This window comes from Amblyomma maculatum, chromosome 9 (genome assembly GCF_055883805.1).
Source record: "Amblyomma maculatum isolate TAMU_Amacu chromosome 9, ASM5588380v1, whole genome shotgun sequence".
NCBI lineage: Eukaryota > Metazoa > Arthropoda > Arachnida > Ixodida > Ixodidae > Amblyomma > Amblyomma maculatum.
This window is the reverse complement of record NC_139352.1, coordinates 7,563,516-7,583,400: the sequence shown is the minus strand read 5'-3', so window position 1 is coordinate 7,583,400 and position 19,885 is coordinate 7,563,516. Positions and strand designations below refer to the sequence as shown.

General features: G+C 44.9%; 1 protein-coding gene across 2 annotated transcripts in view; it reads left to right on the top strand.

The window, feature by feature from the left end:
• Positions 1-19,885, top strand: part of LOC146178193 (cell adhesion molecule Dscam1-like) — a 54,049-nt gene that overhangs the window by 3,477 nt on the left and 30,687 nt on the right. For both annotated transcript variants that reach the window (XM_084578008.1, XM_084578007.1), the window contains exon 2: positions 18,761-19,069. In XM_084578008.1, the coding sequence (XP_084434134.1) occupies positions 18,761-19,069 (309 nt within the window). The remainder of the gene's footprint in view (positions 1-18,760; positions 19,070-19,885) is intronic.

Genomic DNA, 19,885 nt, shown 5'->3' with positions numbered 1-19,885 from the left:
CACACACACACACACACACACACACACACACACACACACACACACACACACACACACACACACACACACACACACACACACACACACACACACACACACACACACACACACACACACACACACACACACACACACACACACACACACACACACACACACACACACACACACACACACACACACACACACACACACACACACACACACACACACACACACACACACACACACACACACACACACACACACACACACACACACACACACACACACACACACACACACACACACACAGAGACAGACAGACAGACAGACAGACAGAAATGATTGTCATGGTTGACCTCTCTATTTTTGCGTTCAAGGTGGCGCTGCTACCGCTAATAGTATTGACCGCACGACTGAACGATTTGGTTTACTTTAAGGGGTCTCAGGGACTCAGGCGACGAGAGACGCCGTAGTGGAGGGCTCCGGAAATTCCGACCGCCTGAGGTTTTTTTTGACGTGCACTGACATCGCACAGCACACGGGCGCCTTGCTTTTCGCCTCCATCGAAAAGCGACGGTCACGGCCGGGATTCGACCTCGCATCCCTGGGCCCAGTAGTCGAGGCCCTAACCAGTGCACAACCGCGGCGAGGCACGCGGTTGAATGAGTCTGACCATTTAACACCAAACATCTATGAGCAAAACTTAATGTTTGCTTGGGATATCTTACTTGTAATGTGCATGCTGCTCTTACAGTTTTCCAGCGTCCAGCTGTTCTTGCCCCTGGAAGATGTGCAAAACATATATTGAGTTTTCGTTTCTACTTACTACTTCAGCATATAAGATGCTGCTCATGTTGTCAAGGCGCACTAGGCTTTGTCAGGACCGTTTACTTTGAATCATGGTATAGACCAAGTCTAGACAATGTTTACGAAATTATCTTAAAAAGCGGAGTAAAGAAAGAAAAAGACAACCTTCCTTGTGTGCTCATACTACAGCATATAAAGTACTGAGTAATTGATAGGCGCACCTGGTCGTGATCTCGGTTCTCTTGTGCTCATGTTGCTGCCAACGGTCAGCGGGCACATTCTAATAATACCCGCTGCGGTGGTTCAGTGTTTAGGGTGCTTGACTATACTTAGCGAAGAGTCCAGGGTTCGATCTCGGCCTCGGCGGCCACGGTTTGATGGAGGCGAAACGCAAGGCAGGCGTCAGCGTACTGCGCGATGTCAAAGCACGTTAAAAAGAAAAAAAAACCTGGTGCTTGTATTATTTGAAGCCCTTGACTACGGATTTCCTCATAGCCTGAGTCAATTTGGTACATTAAATCCCATAAAACGTGACCATCAGAATAAATAAATAAAAAACAAAAATATGGCGTGTTACGTGATTGCGTAGGTCAGTATCCTCAGAGACAGCAGGAAAAAAGAAAACATTGTCTGGGCATATTTACCTTGTCTAGTGCCTTTTTCACTGCTGTCTTTGTCGGATAAAGGAGGACATTCACCGGTACGCTGCTTTAAATCTTAGACGCAGCACATCATACCTGTAGTGATACTTGATATCTCTCCTCCCCATATATGCACGTTTTAACCGCTCCGGTTCAAGCTCTGGAAATGTGATGCTACGAGCCACCGCCGGTGCTGGTGTTATGCGACGCGGTTTCTTGGCCAGTCCAGTGAATAAGGAAGCGTGCGAAAATAGCATGTTCATTCCTCTCATGCAGCATGCTATGATGTCCTCGTTCCTCTCTCTGCAGTGGCAACAATCTGATAGGTAGTCTTGTTCACACGTCAAAGAACTGTTCTATTTCGGGTGATGGTCTGCCTACTAAAAATTATCCCGCGGAAAGTTCTCATTTATCTCTGGGCAATGACTGAGTGTATACTGAATTTTAAGGGGCGATGTTCGGAAACTACTAGAAATGTATGCTTGGATGTTAGGCCTGCAGTTTATGGAACGGTTTAACGGAAACCACTGGCCAGCTTTGCACATGATACGTGCCACCTTGCTTTTATATTACTGCCAGGTAACTAATGTGGCTGACATGAAGGCACGAACACGATGTTTAATTTGTTAGCGATTGATTTTATTTATTTATTCATACTACCCTGCATGACACAGAAGGGGATTGAGTAAGGGGGACAAAAACGACATATGCGCAAGAGAAACTGGTTATTACAACATGAGATAAGAGCAGATATTATATATATATACGCAAATATCGTTTGATTTTCCACCACTAACGCCACTGGCAGCAACATATGCACATGGAGCCTGGCTCTATCGAAGATATATAAATGAAATATTAAACAGCCTTGCAGAGCGTCTATTTAAGAATACATCATCAGGGAAAACCACAACTGCGGGGGCTCATCTCGTGGCCTAGCGGTTGCCAATAGCTCATCACTCGTGAATTGTAAAGATAGTTTGGCCATCGTTCACAGACTTTCTACGCACATAAATCAAGTAAAACAAGCAAAAGTCAATAATCCAGTGAATTAAGTGAGATAAGGAAAAATTGAGACACAGTAGATAAGTCGAGCATGCATAGTAACTTGTAGGTGCAATAAAAAGGCGTGAAATTTGAACTGCCTGCACTGTTTCCTCTTTCAAACAAACCCGGCTCTGTCCTACACCTGAGATCAAAGTCATGGCTTCATTGGAAATCATGCTCAATCAAAAGTCCGTGGAAAGCTTCGTGGTTCATATAAGGAACAGACACCACGTTCGAAGGTGCATCTCTGGTTTTAAGTTCGGAAGTCGACAGCAGAAGAAAAAAAACTATAATGCGACTTGCTTGTGTTCGTTGAAAAACATCGTTTTTAAAGTGACTGTTTCGACTTGTTTTCTTGCGTTTAAAGTCCTGAAGCTGCACACGAGGGAGGCCCGAGGGGAGGGACCCAGATTAATTTCCACTCCATGCTTGGCGAATGAGCGTCTTTAGTCATTCGTCTCCATCGAAGCATAGCGGTTGCTCTTGAAGACTCAAAATGGAATAAAACTATAACCTTTCATTAGAGCACATTTAACCGAAACTGGCTCTTAATTTGAGTGATGTGCGTAGAGAGTATACCTAAATGCTATGAGGCGACCTCAGCCCGAAGGGGCCGATTTTCACTATCGCTCGTTTGCAAGCGAGTTGTCTTTCGAAAGTACGCACGAGATTTGGCGAGAAACAATGCGGAGTCTGCAGCACGCTCGAGATAGGCGTCCACAAACAACGCTGTCTCCGGGTGGTGATTGTATATATGGCGGTTAGAAACCGAGGCCTTGTACGACTATTTGGTTCCTGCGGTCGAGAAAAAGAGAACTAGGCTTAATAAGGACAAACCACGTGGCTCTTTTTGGCTGTGTTGATGTGTAGATTCTCTGACAACCAAACACGCGTTTACTTCTGCGAAAGTTAGTTTTAAAAATCGAGCATTTCTCCCCTTTTCAGGTCAAACTATAGGGACGGAATCGAACAAAACGGACTCCGTGACCGTATTCTTATCGTGATTGATTGAAGGAGTAGCATAGCTTCAGAGATGCGCGTAGAAAAGCATGGTCCTAATCGTGCTGACATTGTCGAGCTTCTCCGTAAAAGCGGGCCCTATTAGTCGCTTTCTCCGCCGGTTAGAATAGACCAACAGAATTAAGCTGGACTAACTGACCAATTTGTGACAGATTTGGCATATGCTCGTTGTAATACTGTCCATCAAAATTTTACTTTCGGTGCTTTCTTTCCCACAGAAGCACAGATTTTAACAAAAGCGTCCTCTCTCCCAGAAGAACGTGGTAATCAACTCACTTGGTAGGTTAATACACAATAATAACCCGCGTCATTTGCCTGGAATAGCCATATGGACTCAAGGCCCTGATTTATTTTCTGTTCTGTTGTCTTTTTGAGCATGAGCGAATTTGCTGTTGGTGTTTCATTTGCAAGGAAAAATTGACTAGGGTGCCATCTATGATTCGACGTGGTTCTGATACATTCCGAAGCAAATTTCACCACATGCTTCGTTGACGTGAACGGAGGTCGCGGGTGCGGTGCATGTTTGCGGCGCCTCGTAATGTCAACATGCTGCGTGTGGAATTCATGTATTGATTAGAAGGTGTTATTATTTTCAGCTCCACATTCTTAGTTCTTAATACTTTTTTTTCATGCATAGTAAACTCACTTATTGCTTCTTATCGATGGGAAATGCAAACAACACTCACCTTTCATACCTTTATCATTTGCAAAATCAACCGAATCCGTATAATCTCTTTTTCCCCATTCAAATTGGCTACTTTACACACATACGCTAACCTTAATATTAGGCTGGTCGAATTTGAACTTAAGCTTAATTTAGCCCCATTTATATATCGCGTTCGTAATGATGAACTCAACTGCATTGATTCCGTACACCTGGCAAACACAATCATAACACATTTTCTATACATAATAACCTGCTGCCTCTAAAGATTTCTACTAATTATGGTAAGCATATTGTTCTTTTCAGTGATATCGATTTTGGAATTATTTACCCACTCATATGGAATCACTATACACGTCACGAACATTTCATAAGTCATTGATGAGCTATTTACTGTATTATCGTAGAGAATATTGTGAAATATTCTCTAGAGAATGAAAATAATTAAAATAGAATCAATATGGGCGAAAGACAAAGCCACTGGAACGAACTTGAAATTTGGCGATTAAATTATTATGAAGCCTCCAGAATCAATCTAAATGTATTTAAGTGAGTTGTCAATTCATTACTTAATCACACTCTGGAACAAGTCCCGGGAAGCTCCAGTGGAACAACTTGCAATATTCCTCGCAGTTCATAGCACGAGCTTAGGATGTGAAAGTTAAGCGTTTGTTTTAGTTAGGTACGTGAGAACTGTACGAACAGCCATGGCAAGCTACCTTGCACACCCTGCGCTGCTCTCGCGCGCTCAAGCCCCGCCTTTCGGCAGTAGCGAACCCACGCAAGGGATTCTACTCACCTACGTACGCATTTTCCCAAACAAAGAACACTGGGCGATTGGGGTAAATTACTTTCCTACCCTCGATAATTGGTATGTTCGATCTAGCGCTGAAACAACCACACCTCCCTCCACCTCACCCATCGAGCACCGCAATTTTCGTTTACTTTTTTTTTTGTGCCTCCCCTACATTTCCGCAGGCGTATTTTTGACGCCGTTTGTATTTTGGTCTCACAGAGCGGCTCCCTCGGAGACCTTCAGCCACCCGAATATATCCGGTCAAGGTACGTCGCGAGCTCGACGGCAACGGAGAGGCGCGACGCGGTAGCGAATGAATGAAAAAAAAAAAAAAAAAGCGCGGGCATTTTTTGGCGGCAACGCAGCTATTTGGCGGGAAACGTGCCAGCGCGACCTGTGAGGCCGCGCGCCGCTTCCTATAACTTCTTCCCACGCTGCTCTCCGACTCCGCGACGTAAAAAGAAGGAAAAGACACGGCATTCGAGGAAGCAGTATACAGAGACCGAAGATCGCGAAGAGATTATTCTTACGAGAGCTCTCGTGCGTAGGATCGTATCGTGTGTGTAAGCGTAGCTCGCCTGTTTCTCTTTACTTGGTTCCTTTTGTGTTTCCTTTGGTGACGTCACGACGCCCTACAGCCAGCGGCCAAAAGTTCACGCCTGACTGTGCCAAAGGATCTCGATTTCCATGGCAATTCTTTCTTCTTTGACGTTTTATTTTTCTCGATGAACTATACTTGGGTACAGTCACAGGCCTGTTTTTAGCGCCGATTCAGAATTTCTTACAGGAATCTAATCGTCTGCCTATTTTTAAGAATCACTTTGCTAGAAATTCCACAACGTGAATCGTCTGCATGCGTTATCATTTCGCCTTTTTATTTTGTTGCTACATCCTTTTGTTTACTTCCCTCTTCTCCAGCAATCGTTTCAATTCTGACCGTGTAAATACACATTTCGAAAAATCTCTCTGGACCTCATTTTTGGCCGATCCCCCTGTCTGAGTATGTGCCGTCTGTCGACAACTACCATCTTGCCATTGAGGAATTCCTACTACGCTATAGCTACTGTGCCCCGCTGCGGCTGCTGATGATGTTGATGGATCGCAGATATATGTGCCCAGGAAGAACAAATTACTACGAAGTGAGCACAGTTACCGGAATTCCACCACGTCCGGCAAAAAAAAAAAAAAAAGAAAAAAAAAGAAAAAAAAGAAAGAAAAGAAAATAGAGAAGCGAAACTGAAGAAATAAATAGTAAGAAGGGTTTAAGTACACAACTCACAGCAGACGCCGAAAAGGGAAAAAAAGGAAAACCAACGGCGGCGTCAAGAAATTGGTGCAGTGGCAAAATGATTGCAAAGTTGCATGTATGTACGCTGTGCCACTTGAAGAAATTAACTCCTAGCTGCAGAGTGGCGTAGTTTTTCGAATATAACAAACTGGTGTTGACACCAAGCTTTCCGTGTGTGTGATAGCTGTTGAACCGATCATTAGATATCTAATTAACCAATGTTAATTGCTGCACTTGCTCAGCCGCGGAGGACGACTCGATATTTCCACCGTCAGCTATATGTAAAGAGCGAAGTATGCATAAAATTGTTCGTTAGGTGGTTGTGCATGCCGCGTTAAATTTTTCGAGGCCGGCACAGAATAGCTTTGATGCGCAATTCTCACGGCTCATGTCGAAAACATTACGTGTTCTCCGAGTGTCCGTTTCTTCAGCAACTCAAGAGGGCAGCCTAAGATCGAAGCTTTGAATTTGCAGTGACTTACGCTGGCTTTGCAAGATATGCCACTTTCAACGGCTTTACTTTGTTCAATTTGAGAAAGCATCGCGAAATCTCAAAAGACGGAAATCTCGTCTCCCATGGTGCTGTCTTGCGAGAAATGGGACCATATGTGTGTGATTGAAAATGGGGCTTTGGGGCGCTTGGCGGGTGATTCAATATCAGTAATTGTTTTAACGGATAGGCGCTCGATTTGCGGTTAAATGACAGCAAATTGACTCTTTTCTTGGAAAATGCCGTTCCAATGAGAGACCTGAGATAACATTAATAATGACCGCAGCTTAATAACGATCTGTACAGTCGCTTTAAGATGGACACCTTATTGAGCTCCGCCAAACATGGATCAAGTATTTAACTTTCACATGCCATCCTCACAAATGTACTTTTGCGCAAGTGTTGCCTGCAGGAAAGCGGGCCGGGTTTTTCTAAACAAAACCATATCAGCTGACAGCGCGTCAGCTTGCAGAGTCGCTCCCACGGTGCATGCCAGCTGATTTTTCGAAGTAGACAACCTTCGGGGGTGGGATGTGCCCTGCGCTCCTAAATGAAAAGATACGATAAGGTAGCGCTTCATTGTTTCTTCGGTGTTAAATGAATTTCCTTCACGATAACAGTCTCTTTAATCAAAAGAGGGAGCAGCTGCAATTAACTTTCGCCTGACCGCAGCCATGAGGCTACCAAGAAGCTGGCTGATAAATTTGTAGCCTAAAACGACCTTATAGGAGATATCGATAACAACGTGATTTTGTGTTTGTTTTGATGCGATAAATGCTTCTCTTTACCAGTGAAGAGATTAATCGCAGTTAATACCCAACTGAGCGCTGACGTGTGGAACAAAACGAAAAACTGCACGTCTATCATCTCCCGATACATTTGTAGCTCGGAGCAGCTTTCCTTATGCTGTTAAAAAAATGCCGATAACAAGATATTTCGTTGTATTTGGACGATAAAAGAGATTAATTTTTGATAACATGATCGAAAAGGCGAACGTTAATTGGAACTGCTTCCTTCTTCAATAATTGTTCCCAGTATCGAGGTAGGAAGCATTTGCAATAACACTTACTCGAGCGCAGCAGGCGCTTAAAATCGAGGAAAGCGCATATCTTGTTTATTACATGGAGCGGTCTCGATCGGCTATCATAGTGTGCTATCCAGATTGGCCTAATTGCTGTAACAACCATTTCTATGAGATTCCGATTAACGTTCTTTTTTTCATGACATTATAGAAGCATACAAATTCTAAAAAAAAAAAGAAAAGGTTTCTACGACTTTCCCAAAAATTTGGAAGGGGAAATTTTGTAGCTTTGCTTCTTCAAATTTCAGGCACTAGCGACTTGCACATTTAAAAAGGCCATAAATACGGAGTTTTGGGTCTCATTAGCAGAATATTATTTTTCGGCGTGGAGCATTTCTGAGCGGTTGTATATGATTTTAAGATGGCCCGTAATGATATCGTTATAGCTCACTTTGTTTAGCTGAGCAAATCTCTAGTCGCGCTTGTGATCCAACAAAATGGTGTTGTGCTTGTCCTTTCCTCTTCTATTATCAACCATCGTATCCCTCTTTAATTTCTGTTCCTCTACAACTGCAGAATATCAGGCCGATCATACATTTCTACCTTTCCAGCATACATACCGCTCGTGTCAACACCTCTGCTCCTTTTCGGTAATTAGATTTGGACAAATATTTTTTTGCTGTTTTTTTTTTTTTTGCTGTTCAGGGAAGACCTCTTTCCGGACTTTTCTATCGGCCGAGTTGAGGATGGTACCAAATTTTCTTTAAGAATGCAGAGCTGCTGCCAACTTGAGCTAGGCCAACGAGCGCATCCGAAAGCCCCCGCACGCACGCACTTCGTCGTCTTTGCAAGGTGCCACTTGGCGGGATACAACACTTCTTCCACGCTGCAGTTTAAGTTCGGCTGTCTAACTTCGCTTTACTCGTGTGGACTATGGGGAGAATCGGCGCTGTTCCGCCGCAACACGCCGTCCGCGGCCGGGCAAGAAGAGTCATCTTTCACACTGTCCCCAGGTAAAGTCGTGGAGATGTCTCCAGAATTACCAGATTCGGAGACTGGTGTCTCTGGGAACCGAAATGACGGGTCTCGCTAAGACTCGAGTTCAACTTTAGCAATCTGTCGCAGTCGCGTCTGGCAGACATGAATCTTTTTCACTGGGCCGTTTTTCGTATAAAATGCTCTCCGCAGCCGTCAAGAGTGTATATGCCCTTGCCGTCGACAGTCTGTGGCGATGTTTCTGTTGTCGGAGAATGAATTCACAATCACAACAGCCGTCGAGTCTGGGAATGAGAGTACCAACGGGTCCTCCTATGCCCGATCCCATGGATGAGCCGTAACACATGGTTGACTGTAACCCATTGACAGGTGTAGAAAGCTCGGTCAAAAATTTTCCATGGATTTTCAGGTCATGCTTCTGTAGGAGCAACTTGCTTTTTTCGTCAAACGCGTGGAATACATGACATCTTGCCACGGGACGTTCGAGACTCTGACCGAAATGCAAATGCTTTCGCAATTCTTTCCGAGGACAATTACGGAATGGAATAAACTTAATAGCGAGACTGTAACTCAGAGTTCTTTACTAATGTTTGAAAAGTGCCTGCAAATTTTATGAATTTGAGTGCGTTTATATGCTTGTATTTCTTTTTGGTTTTCCCACCCTGCTATGATCTGTACCAGATTGCAGTACCTATAAATAAATAAATAAATAAATAAATAAATAAATAAATAAATAAATAAATAAATAAATAAATAAATAAATAAATAAATAAATAAATAAATAAATAAATAAATAAATAAATAAATAAATAAATAAATAAATAAATAAATAAATAAATAAATAAATAAATAAATAAATAAATAAATAAATAAATAAATAAATAAATAAATAAATAAATAAATAAATAAATAAATAAATAAATAAATAAATAAATAAATAAATAAATAAATGTGTCGCCGCTGCCTTCGCCGTTTCATCGGCTGTGAATATCCAGATTGCTGTGCATCTCCAGTTTTCTTTGTTGTGTCCTCATGGGTCGTATGGAGCAATGTCTATAAATGTTCCTCGACCGCGGAGCTGAACTGTGGCTCCACTTGATGGAAGTTTTGGATGAGCGCGTTCCGCTTCGATATACAGGCTTTTAAAGGTGAAAGCCTCTCTATAGGCTCATGGGCGTGCGCAGAAATTGTGCGTCTTCGCGAAGTATCCACCCCTGCTAGCGCTTGAACAGATAGAGATATAAAAAAATATTTATATAAGATAGTGGAGGACAAAATGAATCTAGAAGGTAAGTGATGACTGTAGGGTAATTAGCTAACTAATTAGAGCCACAAATGTCAAATTTGCGTTGAAACTGCGCCGGAAGTCGGTATATTCAGGGAAGGTGAAAACAGCTAGGACGTCTAAATACAAAAATGTTAAAAATGGGTTAAAACGCTGGATTTGTGTCTAATTAGATAAAAACGTCGAATTAAGTGTAATTCTTACTTAAAATTACCAAAGGACCTATAGTTGGAGTCAAAAACGAGGAAAGTTGGATGGTGACATCACATCCTACAAAAAGACGTGAAAGCAGTGTGAGATCTCACAATGAGTTAAATACTTGAGACACCTAATTAGTACATAATTATTAGCGAAGAGAGAAATGGACAAGAAAAAAGAAAATTAGCACGAACGAAAACAAAGCAAACAGAAAGTAAGCAAATGAGTGCGAAGGAAAGCGTTCAAACGCTTTAAATGAGTACAAAGAGTCTCATAAGTTTAAGAGGAATCTGAGTGCTCCAGTGAATTTTTTCGATAGTCCCATTCTTGTTACAGTAACGGCGTGTTATGCTCTTCAGACGATAGGCATGCTTACCGGAGCAGCGAAAGCACACAGAAGTACGATGGGACTTGCCATGGACGTTTTCATATCGCTTAACATCATTGCTGTTTGCCGTGAGTACTTGTGCGGAGTCAGCTAGTTGATGGCGCTCGGAGTTCAGCCTGTTGATGCCGTGCTGACTCGGCTGCTAATGCCAAATTCAACGCCCTGCGTAACGTGATGTCCTTCTCGCTTAGAAGCCGCTGCTGTTGATCAAGTCCCGGACACAACACACAACACAAGTACACAACAGTCGGTCGCGAAGCGTCACTTCGAGTGGCAGGGAGATTGGCGTTGAACGGGAACTATACCCGCGCGGTCAGTGTCAGCTGCTGCAGGAGCAGATCCCATGCTTTCACCAAGGTTGCTTTCCTTGACGACTCGCTTCAGATCCGTGACGTATTGCAAAATAGTCTCGCGCGGAAGATGATCCCGTTTGTGAAAATTGTGGCGCTCGATGAGCTCTGACGGCTTGTTGTCAAAGTGATGGTTTATTATACAAAGCAGCTTGTTGCAGCCCACCTCCGTCTGGCGTTTGGGTAAGTAGCAAAGCATGGATTATCCCGTATGTGTGTTCACCGCGTTGGCTTAGGAGGAGCGCCCGCTTCTTTGCCTGAGCAGTAACGTCGTTGGCCTCAAAATTGAACTCGAGACGTTCGAGCCAGGGTGACCACCCGGAGCCTTCTTCGAACTTCCCGCTCCTCATGTTGCCCATGCTTCCCGAAGAGTCGCGGGGCCGGTGTGGAGACTTCGTTACACGGTGGCCAGCACAGGCAGGATCTTTCCTGGTGATATCTGCTACGTTCACGACCATAAAGGGTGTTGCATCGGCCGTCAAGGGGCCTACGTTTTTAGCTTCGATCATAAGAATGTCTCCCGGTGGGGTCGACTCGTTTTCCGTGCCAGGCAGCGGCAGCAACTTGTAGTTATAGGCGCTCAGTATGATGCACCAATACAACATGCGTTGGTATAGAATAGTCGAAATCTGATGATCCGTTCCCATTATCCCCAGCAGAGGCTTGTGAGCGGTGTCAATGATAAATGGGAATTCTTGATAACACGTCATTTGTTGTCACGTGTACTGCGTGAGATATATGCAGGAGTTGCAGTGTACACAGTGATGGGGTAGTGTCGATGTAGTGGGGGTGTGGCACAGGCATTATTAGAATGGTTTCTAAAAGCGGATGCACATCTTTGTAGACGTGTAGTGAATCAGCCAAATATGTGTCGCGCGTGCCACTAGTACACTCTAAGCATGAATAAGCCCATAAGGCAAAACGGGACAGCCTATTTCTAGCGCACTCCCTTGTTAGGTCACGGTATTTTCTCCGCGCTCTTGCATAGATTTTCATTACTAGAAATACGGAATACCTATGGTCGGTAACGGAAGCTGTTTTTTGCTACAGAATATGCGGGTCTCTATCAATTACCAGAATTTTAAACGAGGTTTTGATGTCTTCTAATCGCTAACCTCTAAAGTTCTGATGCAACCGTTCAAAGTCTCCTGCTATCGCTAACTGCATGAAATGAATATGATTTGAGGTAGGAATATCCCTCTGTTGCCTATAGTAGAGCATTCCGTACATTTGGTGGTGAAAATCTGCCGCGAAGCTTGGAGAGAATACCGTGCCCGTACAAGGAAGTGCACAGAGGACATGCCACTCCCTTTTTACTCCCTTATGAGTAATTTGTGTTTCGACCCCATATTATGGTGCCCATATCTAGCCATTTGCGCATGCACCTCCGGCGCCTGGCTGCTTCGTGCTACACGTCTACGCTGTACGCCCAGTCTGCGCGATGTGCTTTCCCGAAAAAGAAATAAATAAATATTGCAGAGCTACCTCGCATCCAATTGGTCTAGCATATTGATAAATCATATAGCGGATGAAGATTGTACATTTTAGGAAACGTAGCGCAAAGAAGACGAGGACAAAAGAGAAGGAAACACACACGAGCGCTTTTTGTCCTCGTCTTCTTTGCGCTACGTTTCCTAAAATGCGAATGCACCAACTCGCCCAATTTTGCATTCTTGTGAAGAATGTACAACCTTCGCCAAAAGTTTATAGCCCAATTGGTTTACTTCTGAGCTACATAGCGTTGCTTTTATTGCACTCCCAATGCTTTCAACATGTCTCCCTTTCTGCCCTTTCCACCGAGTAGGGCTTCCACAAATGCTGCAGGAGCCCTGCTACACCACCCCGAAGCAAATTGTCTCGAGAATGAGTGTACATTTTCTAGAAGAGGATGAATACGTGCTGATTATTATACACATGGATGATATATAAGGATGAAGCAGCATTAGGAAGACGGGACATGAGAGCGAGAGAAACACTTGCGATGACTAGCAGATTTATATTGCTACAAATGGCGCAGAATATAACCAAACAAGGTAAGTAACAAACTAGAAAAAGGAATTAACTAAAAAGTTACGTCATCATCTGCACAATTTATGGCTAGCCATACATTATGCAGAGTGTAAAAATTGTGGAACGAATGTCAGCCGGGCCACTATCATCGCTCGGTATAACACGATACCTAGAGGGCCATTTCCGAGACCTCCAATATACAAACTATATGCACCAGCAGCTGACTGATAGCTCTCATCTTCACAAAGGAATGCGCGTATCGTAATCAGTGACGTTAATGATTTCATCGGGTTGTGTGGTCGTGCGGTTTCCCTTTTCCTTGTTTTTACTTGTCTTTTCTCCTTAATGCTGCCTCACGTGTAGTTGTAAATCATTTGGTTGCTAGTCAGTTCATCCTTATCGTCAGACGCCACAGATGAAGTTGCTTACAGGACTGCACAGAGATAACTGTTTTCCACACAGCATCTTCGCGCAAGCTCCCGATTGTATGCAGTCGTCCACATACATGTCTGGGAGGCTTGAACGGCGTGATTCGCTCTGCTTTTATGACAGGTAGCCCCGTATGGTGGGTCTTGTGTAGCTTTTAAAGACGTGCACTGTTAAACATGATCAATAAGAATGTGTGCACACGATAAGGTCAGGTTTCGAGCCTTAGGTGATTTGTGAGTGATAAAAACTTACTCCCAGGCGCGCAGTTAGACACGTGTGTGGAGATTGTACTTCGGCAGACGTGGCAAAGTTCAAGAGCTATGCTAAATCTCCAATGACGAGTCGTCCGCACGGAGAAGGAGAGAAAAAAAAAAATTCTGTGACTCCTTTTCCTTCCATGAACTATACGATAATTTCAGGGAACTATTCAGCATTGCTTGGCGGCCTTACAGTTACGCCCAGGTCATGATAACTATTTATTCCTTAAAGTTATTGATGCTACTAATAAATCTATGAAGACTTCCAACGTTGTAGTTTCTTGCGTTATACCTTGTGCTCAGTGCTCGCGGAAATCAGTAGCCAATAAATAAACCACACCAATCAATCAATCAATCAATCAATCAATCAATCAATCAATCAATCAACCAATCAATCAATCAATCAATCAATCAATCAATCAATCAATCAATCAATCAATCAATCAATCAATCAATCAATCAATCAATCAATCAATCAATCAATCGGCGGTTTATGTTTGCTTGAACTGAAATACATGCATCGATAATATTCAGCCGGAGATCCAAAAGTCGAACTGCTAGTAAACTTCCTATATAAGTTATATGCGAGAAAGTACAACACGCTGCGCGAACATAAACAATATGTTGCAGAGTTACAGCTCATTATAATGCAAATTTGGTAATAAGAAACCATCAGGCCAAATGAGACAGCGAAACAATTGGTTCTCGTAAAGGACCGAAGAACACAATGGATATTGTAGACAAAAGTCCAGCTTGAGCTTAGAAAATTACTCCGTTGACCGTAAATAAGTCCTTACTTCTAAAATATTTGTGTTGTCGTCAGTGTGTCTCTTGACTGCGCCAATAAAAATGCCTGTTACCGTAACCCGTACACTGCTACCGTCGGTGGCCTCTCAATCATGTATCTTTCTTGCTTTGGTAGCAGTAGTAGCATTGTTATAATAGTAAGGTGAAGTTACTTGCAAACGCTGTATACACAGAGCCTCGGTGATCAGCTGAAACTCCCCAATGGAACGCACACAGAATACAAATGCTATAAGGTCTGTAGATTTCAACTTAGGCGCGTGTGTCGCGACTACTAGGAAACACATTTTTCGCAAGTGGTGTGACTTGTGCACTTTAACGCTGAAGGTACGTACAAGGAATAAAGAACGTGTATATAGATGTTTTTTTCTTCAACCCATCTCAGACAATACGAGTTTTGGCTCTTCCGGCAAGGGCCGTGCCCTCTTCTGAAGGTTCAGAGGCCTTCGACCTTTCAGAGACAATAACAAACTGCTTCGCCAGACGCGGCTGCAGACGGCGCAGTCAAAACGAGCGCACAATGGGCCTTCAACGTCACCGACCTCTATCAAAACGGGACCGTGACAAGAATTGCGCTCAGATAAACATACAGCGAATAGATGGAAGGGGCGGACTGTACCGTTAGGACGGAGGGGAAGTTTTTCCGCTTATCCTGCGCCTGCGAAGGATAGTAACGCACTACAAAGGAGTCTTAATTATCATGCTGAATGTTTACGCGAGAAGAAAAAAAAATCAATTGCAAATGCCATACCATAGCCATACAATGCTATACGTACCGCACCATGCCATACCATACCTATGTGTCCTGTACCATTCCATATACCATATATTATATACCATATATGATATACCACAGCACCTGTGCCTCTAGTCGGTTCTCAGCACCAACCGCAGTCTCTTACGGGCCTTACGACTTTCAGATCGGGTGCCATTTCCTCTGTAAATATTAAGGAAACCCACTCACCCGCTATATAACTGTTTTTGGTGTGAAGGGCATAGGAAAATGTTATGACGGACTCACAGGCAAACGCGCGAAAATAGCTGTCATGCATCAACAAAGAGCCGTCCACCGACAGCGCGTATTTTTTCCAGACGCAATCTCAGTCGGCTTTTCGCTCGAGTTGAGTCTGCACCCGCAAGTGGTTGCCATTTCCTTACCCGAACGCGTGCACTTGGTGAGGGCGCTCAGGAGCGATAAAACAACTGGATACAGCACGACACGCATGAACACAAGTGCGCCTCACGGCAGCGGCAGCCTCGCGGAGACCGCTAGCAGCCTCAACCCCACCTCCTCTTTTCTATTCTGCAGCACATCAGCGGCGCCAAAGGGGCATGAAGACCTTCCCGCATGATCAACAGCAAAACAACGCGCAAGAAAAAAAAAATAACGAGAAAGGTAAATTGAAAGCTGCGAGGCTCACATGGAGCGAGGCGACACCTGTGCGTGTTGAGGCGTGACAGCGCTGTTAAAGCTTTCGCCAAGGAGGTGGGGGAGGGGGAAGACGCCCGCGCACGTGCGTAAACGGCCGCACGCTTTTCGAACGTGCTTTTCGAATTTTGTTTGTTGATCCGTTTCTGCTGCTGGGGCGTTGCGCGCTCTGCGCGGGTGCGTAGTACGTCTAGTTCACAGCTAGGTACAGGTACACACGCACGTGTATGGTTTCAACTCTACACGTGGTCCGCCGGAGCGGCAAAAAATGCGAAGGCGCCGGCTGAAAACGATTCGATGCATTCACCCGTTCTTTTGTCCTTATGTATATAGATTTATGTTTTGGTGCCATCGCTTCGCGCAAATCGGCATAGAGACCGTGACGAAATTCGTGACGGACCAGCCACAACGAAGAGGCGAAAATATGCATAAACATTGCTCTGACCCTTTACAAACTTCGTTAAGAGGGGGGGGGGGGGGGGCGGCAGCCTTTTCCTCGCTTTGTATTTGCCGGTAACACTCGCAGAGAGCACAGTTGAGTTCGCGTTCCTATAATACTGGTTGCGCCTATGTTTTCGCGGGTAGCGGAGCGCAGCAATTCTGAAGTGCTCGCACGTTCGGGGACATGGTTCGGCGACCAGGCCGAAATCACGTATACACTTGGAAGGACCGCTTTCACTCTCTTCTCTTCCATCCCTTCACTCACGATGGGATTCAGCTGTTCATCTATAGGGAGACAGACAGGTATCGCGTTCTCGCTTCCCCTCTTTATATTTCTGTAATGCAATATCATCGTGGGCAATCTGCCGTGAAAGCCTGCTATTGGGCAAGCAGGTGCTTTCCCGTGTGACCGTCCCCTTCCGGGCTCTGGCACGCCGCCCACGCACCATCGAACTCGTATCACGTTTACAGCCTCGTATCTGTTCTAGCTACTTACACGAGGCGACGCATTGAGCGGCTGTTTCGTTCCCACGCGTTCAGGAAATATATGATTGCAGCCCTTATTCAAGCGCCGCTCGTATTACTGGCAGCTTCTGCACCCATCCTGCCACATCAAACTTGGGCGTTGAGACTTGGAATAAGATTCTCATTGGAAAACATACAATTGGGCAACCTTATACTGATTATGAGCACAACCCGTAACAGGTCGAACTGTTTGCCATTGAGACCATATTAAGTCAATCTTTGGTTGGTTTAGATTGGTTTATGGCGTTTAACGTCCCAAAGCGAGTCAGGCTATGGGGACGCTGTAGTGGAGGGCTCCAGAAATTTCAATCACCCGAGGTTCTTTAACTTGTACGGACATTGCACTGTACACGTGAAGAAGTAAGTATTTGAAAAGGCAGAAATATATGACCTATAATCTAAGCATCATACCTTAGTCAATCATTGCTGCACCACTATTGCCTTTCCAGATGCTCATTTCCGCACGCTAAACGAAACTTTTGTCGCAACAACCAGAACTCGGAAGTCTACAGAGGCGAAGTACGCCATGTATGTGTTTTTCCTTGTTCCGTTTGTTCTGCAAGAAAAATATTTTCGATAATGGTGCAGCGATTGGTCCAGAAATCTCCCCTACATGACTCCGTTTCCACATGTTTGTCCTGAGATATAGTGCAGTGCTGGAGTTCCCTGTTTTTCACGGAGGCAACGACTGACGCAAAGAAAGTACAAGAAAGTACGTCTGTCCCGAGTTGCGAAACAGCTCTGTTTTTTATTCCTGTGAACACAAGTTGCCCGGCGCACGTTGCTCTGATGCTTCAACGTTTAACTTCTGATGAGCCCAGCCCCAAGTGAACAGGTAATAATTTAAGGCTTCATTCTTTTTTGTATGGGACAAGCATATCTGCATCTACACATCGAAACGTCATGTGAGCCTTAAGCAAAACGCTCGCAGGTCTTCCGCATAGTAGCCTGCTGCGGGAGGTTATAAAGGACACTGGGGCTGTCTGTCATGTCTCCGGCATTACTGTTCTCTACCAAAGTGCCTCCGACTTCGAACATCTGAGGTTTGATATTGTGCTAGTTTTACGCCACGTCTCGAAAATTGTAACATGACAGTCAACTGACTGGGACAGAGTGCAAGAACAATAGATATGGCATCCGCCCAAATCTGCGTTGTACAGACTGACACAATAGATTGTTTAGTGAAAGTTCCCAGGTGCGCTCGCCTTTGATCGGAGAGGAGCTACACGCTCCTAGGTTGTGTTAATCTCGTGAACTTCCAAACGTGTAGTCGAACTGTCATTTGGCAATCTTTATTTTCGCGAAATTTGTGAGTGAATATGAACCTCCAGGGTAATAGTGTGGTAGCAGTGTACAAATGGGCCTCTGGGTTTCCAACCACACAGCCCAGTTACGCGCGCTTTTGCCGAGAGCCTTTTGCAACCCATTGTACATACCTCCATAACTTGGAACTTTCCGCCCTGTTCACTTTTCGTAGAGGAAAAGAGTTGACCACGACCAGTCTGTTCGCCCCATCTCCTCCCCAGGTGAACAACTGGCTGCGTAATTGGTACTATCACTGAATAGACGGCGAACCTGACAGTGTCTCAGCCTCATGAGTCAGAAGATGATCATGTGATTTCTGAGCGATGACGTCACGGAACTTTCAACGCAGAAAAGAACAATAATGTTCGAGTCTGGCGATGGGCCTAGCGCAGGTGCACACTTATTGCAGGCCCTGGTGTCACCTTGCGCATGCGCACCATATGTGACTCCGGCATCGTAGAACCCCGCAATAACCGCTAATGAGGCGACAGTAACGTCGTAATGCATCTGACAGAATCCAATATGACAGGCGTCTGGCTGTTAGGGGAAACATGTTGAGTTCCCCCTTGCTGGCTTGTGTGCAGATCCCCCCAAGGTCCAACCTTTCCAGTTTCCGAGCAGGCCTCAGCTGGGCAAGAAACTCCGCATTACGTGCTCGGTGACTCAGGGCGACCCGCCGCTCAGATTCACTTGGCTCAAGGATGACGTCGAGCTGGCGCCTTCGGGTGAAGGGCTGGACGATGACATCCAGCCAGAGGTTTCTGTGGACGCCGGCCCGGAGAGCACAGTGCTCGTCCTCAGGAAACTGGGCGTCGACCACATCGGCAACTACACCTGCGTGGTCTCCAACGCGGCCGGCACCGACAAGTTCCAGGCATTCCTCAGATTCCCAGGTGAGGACCTTTGCTGGCTGTAAGTAGCCTGTTTTCAGTCCATGAAAGGCAACACTGAAGTAGCGTACATGGAGTTTAAGGTCCCGAGGCCGTACCTGCAATACCTATGCAATACCGTATTGGAAGGTTAACTATTAATATAAATCACCCGAGATCCTTTACAAATCTAGTGCAAAATGACGGCATTTCGCCTTCGTCGAGTTCCAGCTGCCACGGCTGGGATTCGATCCCACGACCTTCTGCTCAGCGGCTCAACATTCTAGCTGCGGAGGCTAAGCGTTCTACCCAGACGATAGAAACTAGGAATAAAAACATCCCGTGAAAACAAAAGAAAGTCAACTGAAGGCGTGTAGAAAGCGTGCATGGGGTCTAAGCTTGCTGTTTTCTTTTGAGTACTTTGCTTCTTGCTTTCTGCAGCCAGCTGGTGATGGAAACAGATGAGGTAGTAACTTTGTGAGCGCCTTGGCACCGTGTGTTATGGTTCGCGCTGCGGCATTAGTTACGTTTAAACAGCTATCCAGTGCCCTGCTGATATTCGGTGGAGGGTAGTGGCTTGAAGTTATGCCGTTGCAAGCGAAAGGCAGGCCTCGTCACAATTCGCAGCTTTTACCTTTCCAGATTCCCTCAGTGGGACGGCGATCAACATACACTGCCAGCGACAGGTGTCCAAGAAATAATGCTCCTTATTTTCCCTCCATTTAAGAAATAGGCAATTTGCTAAAATTTCGTAAGCTAAAGTGTGTGTAAGTGTCCCTATGCTTTTATCTCCGTCACATTGACAGATTTTTCGGAGCAGTACAAGAAAAATCCGTTGGC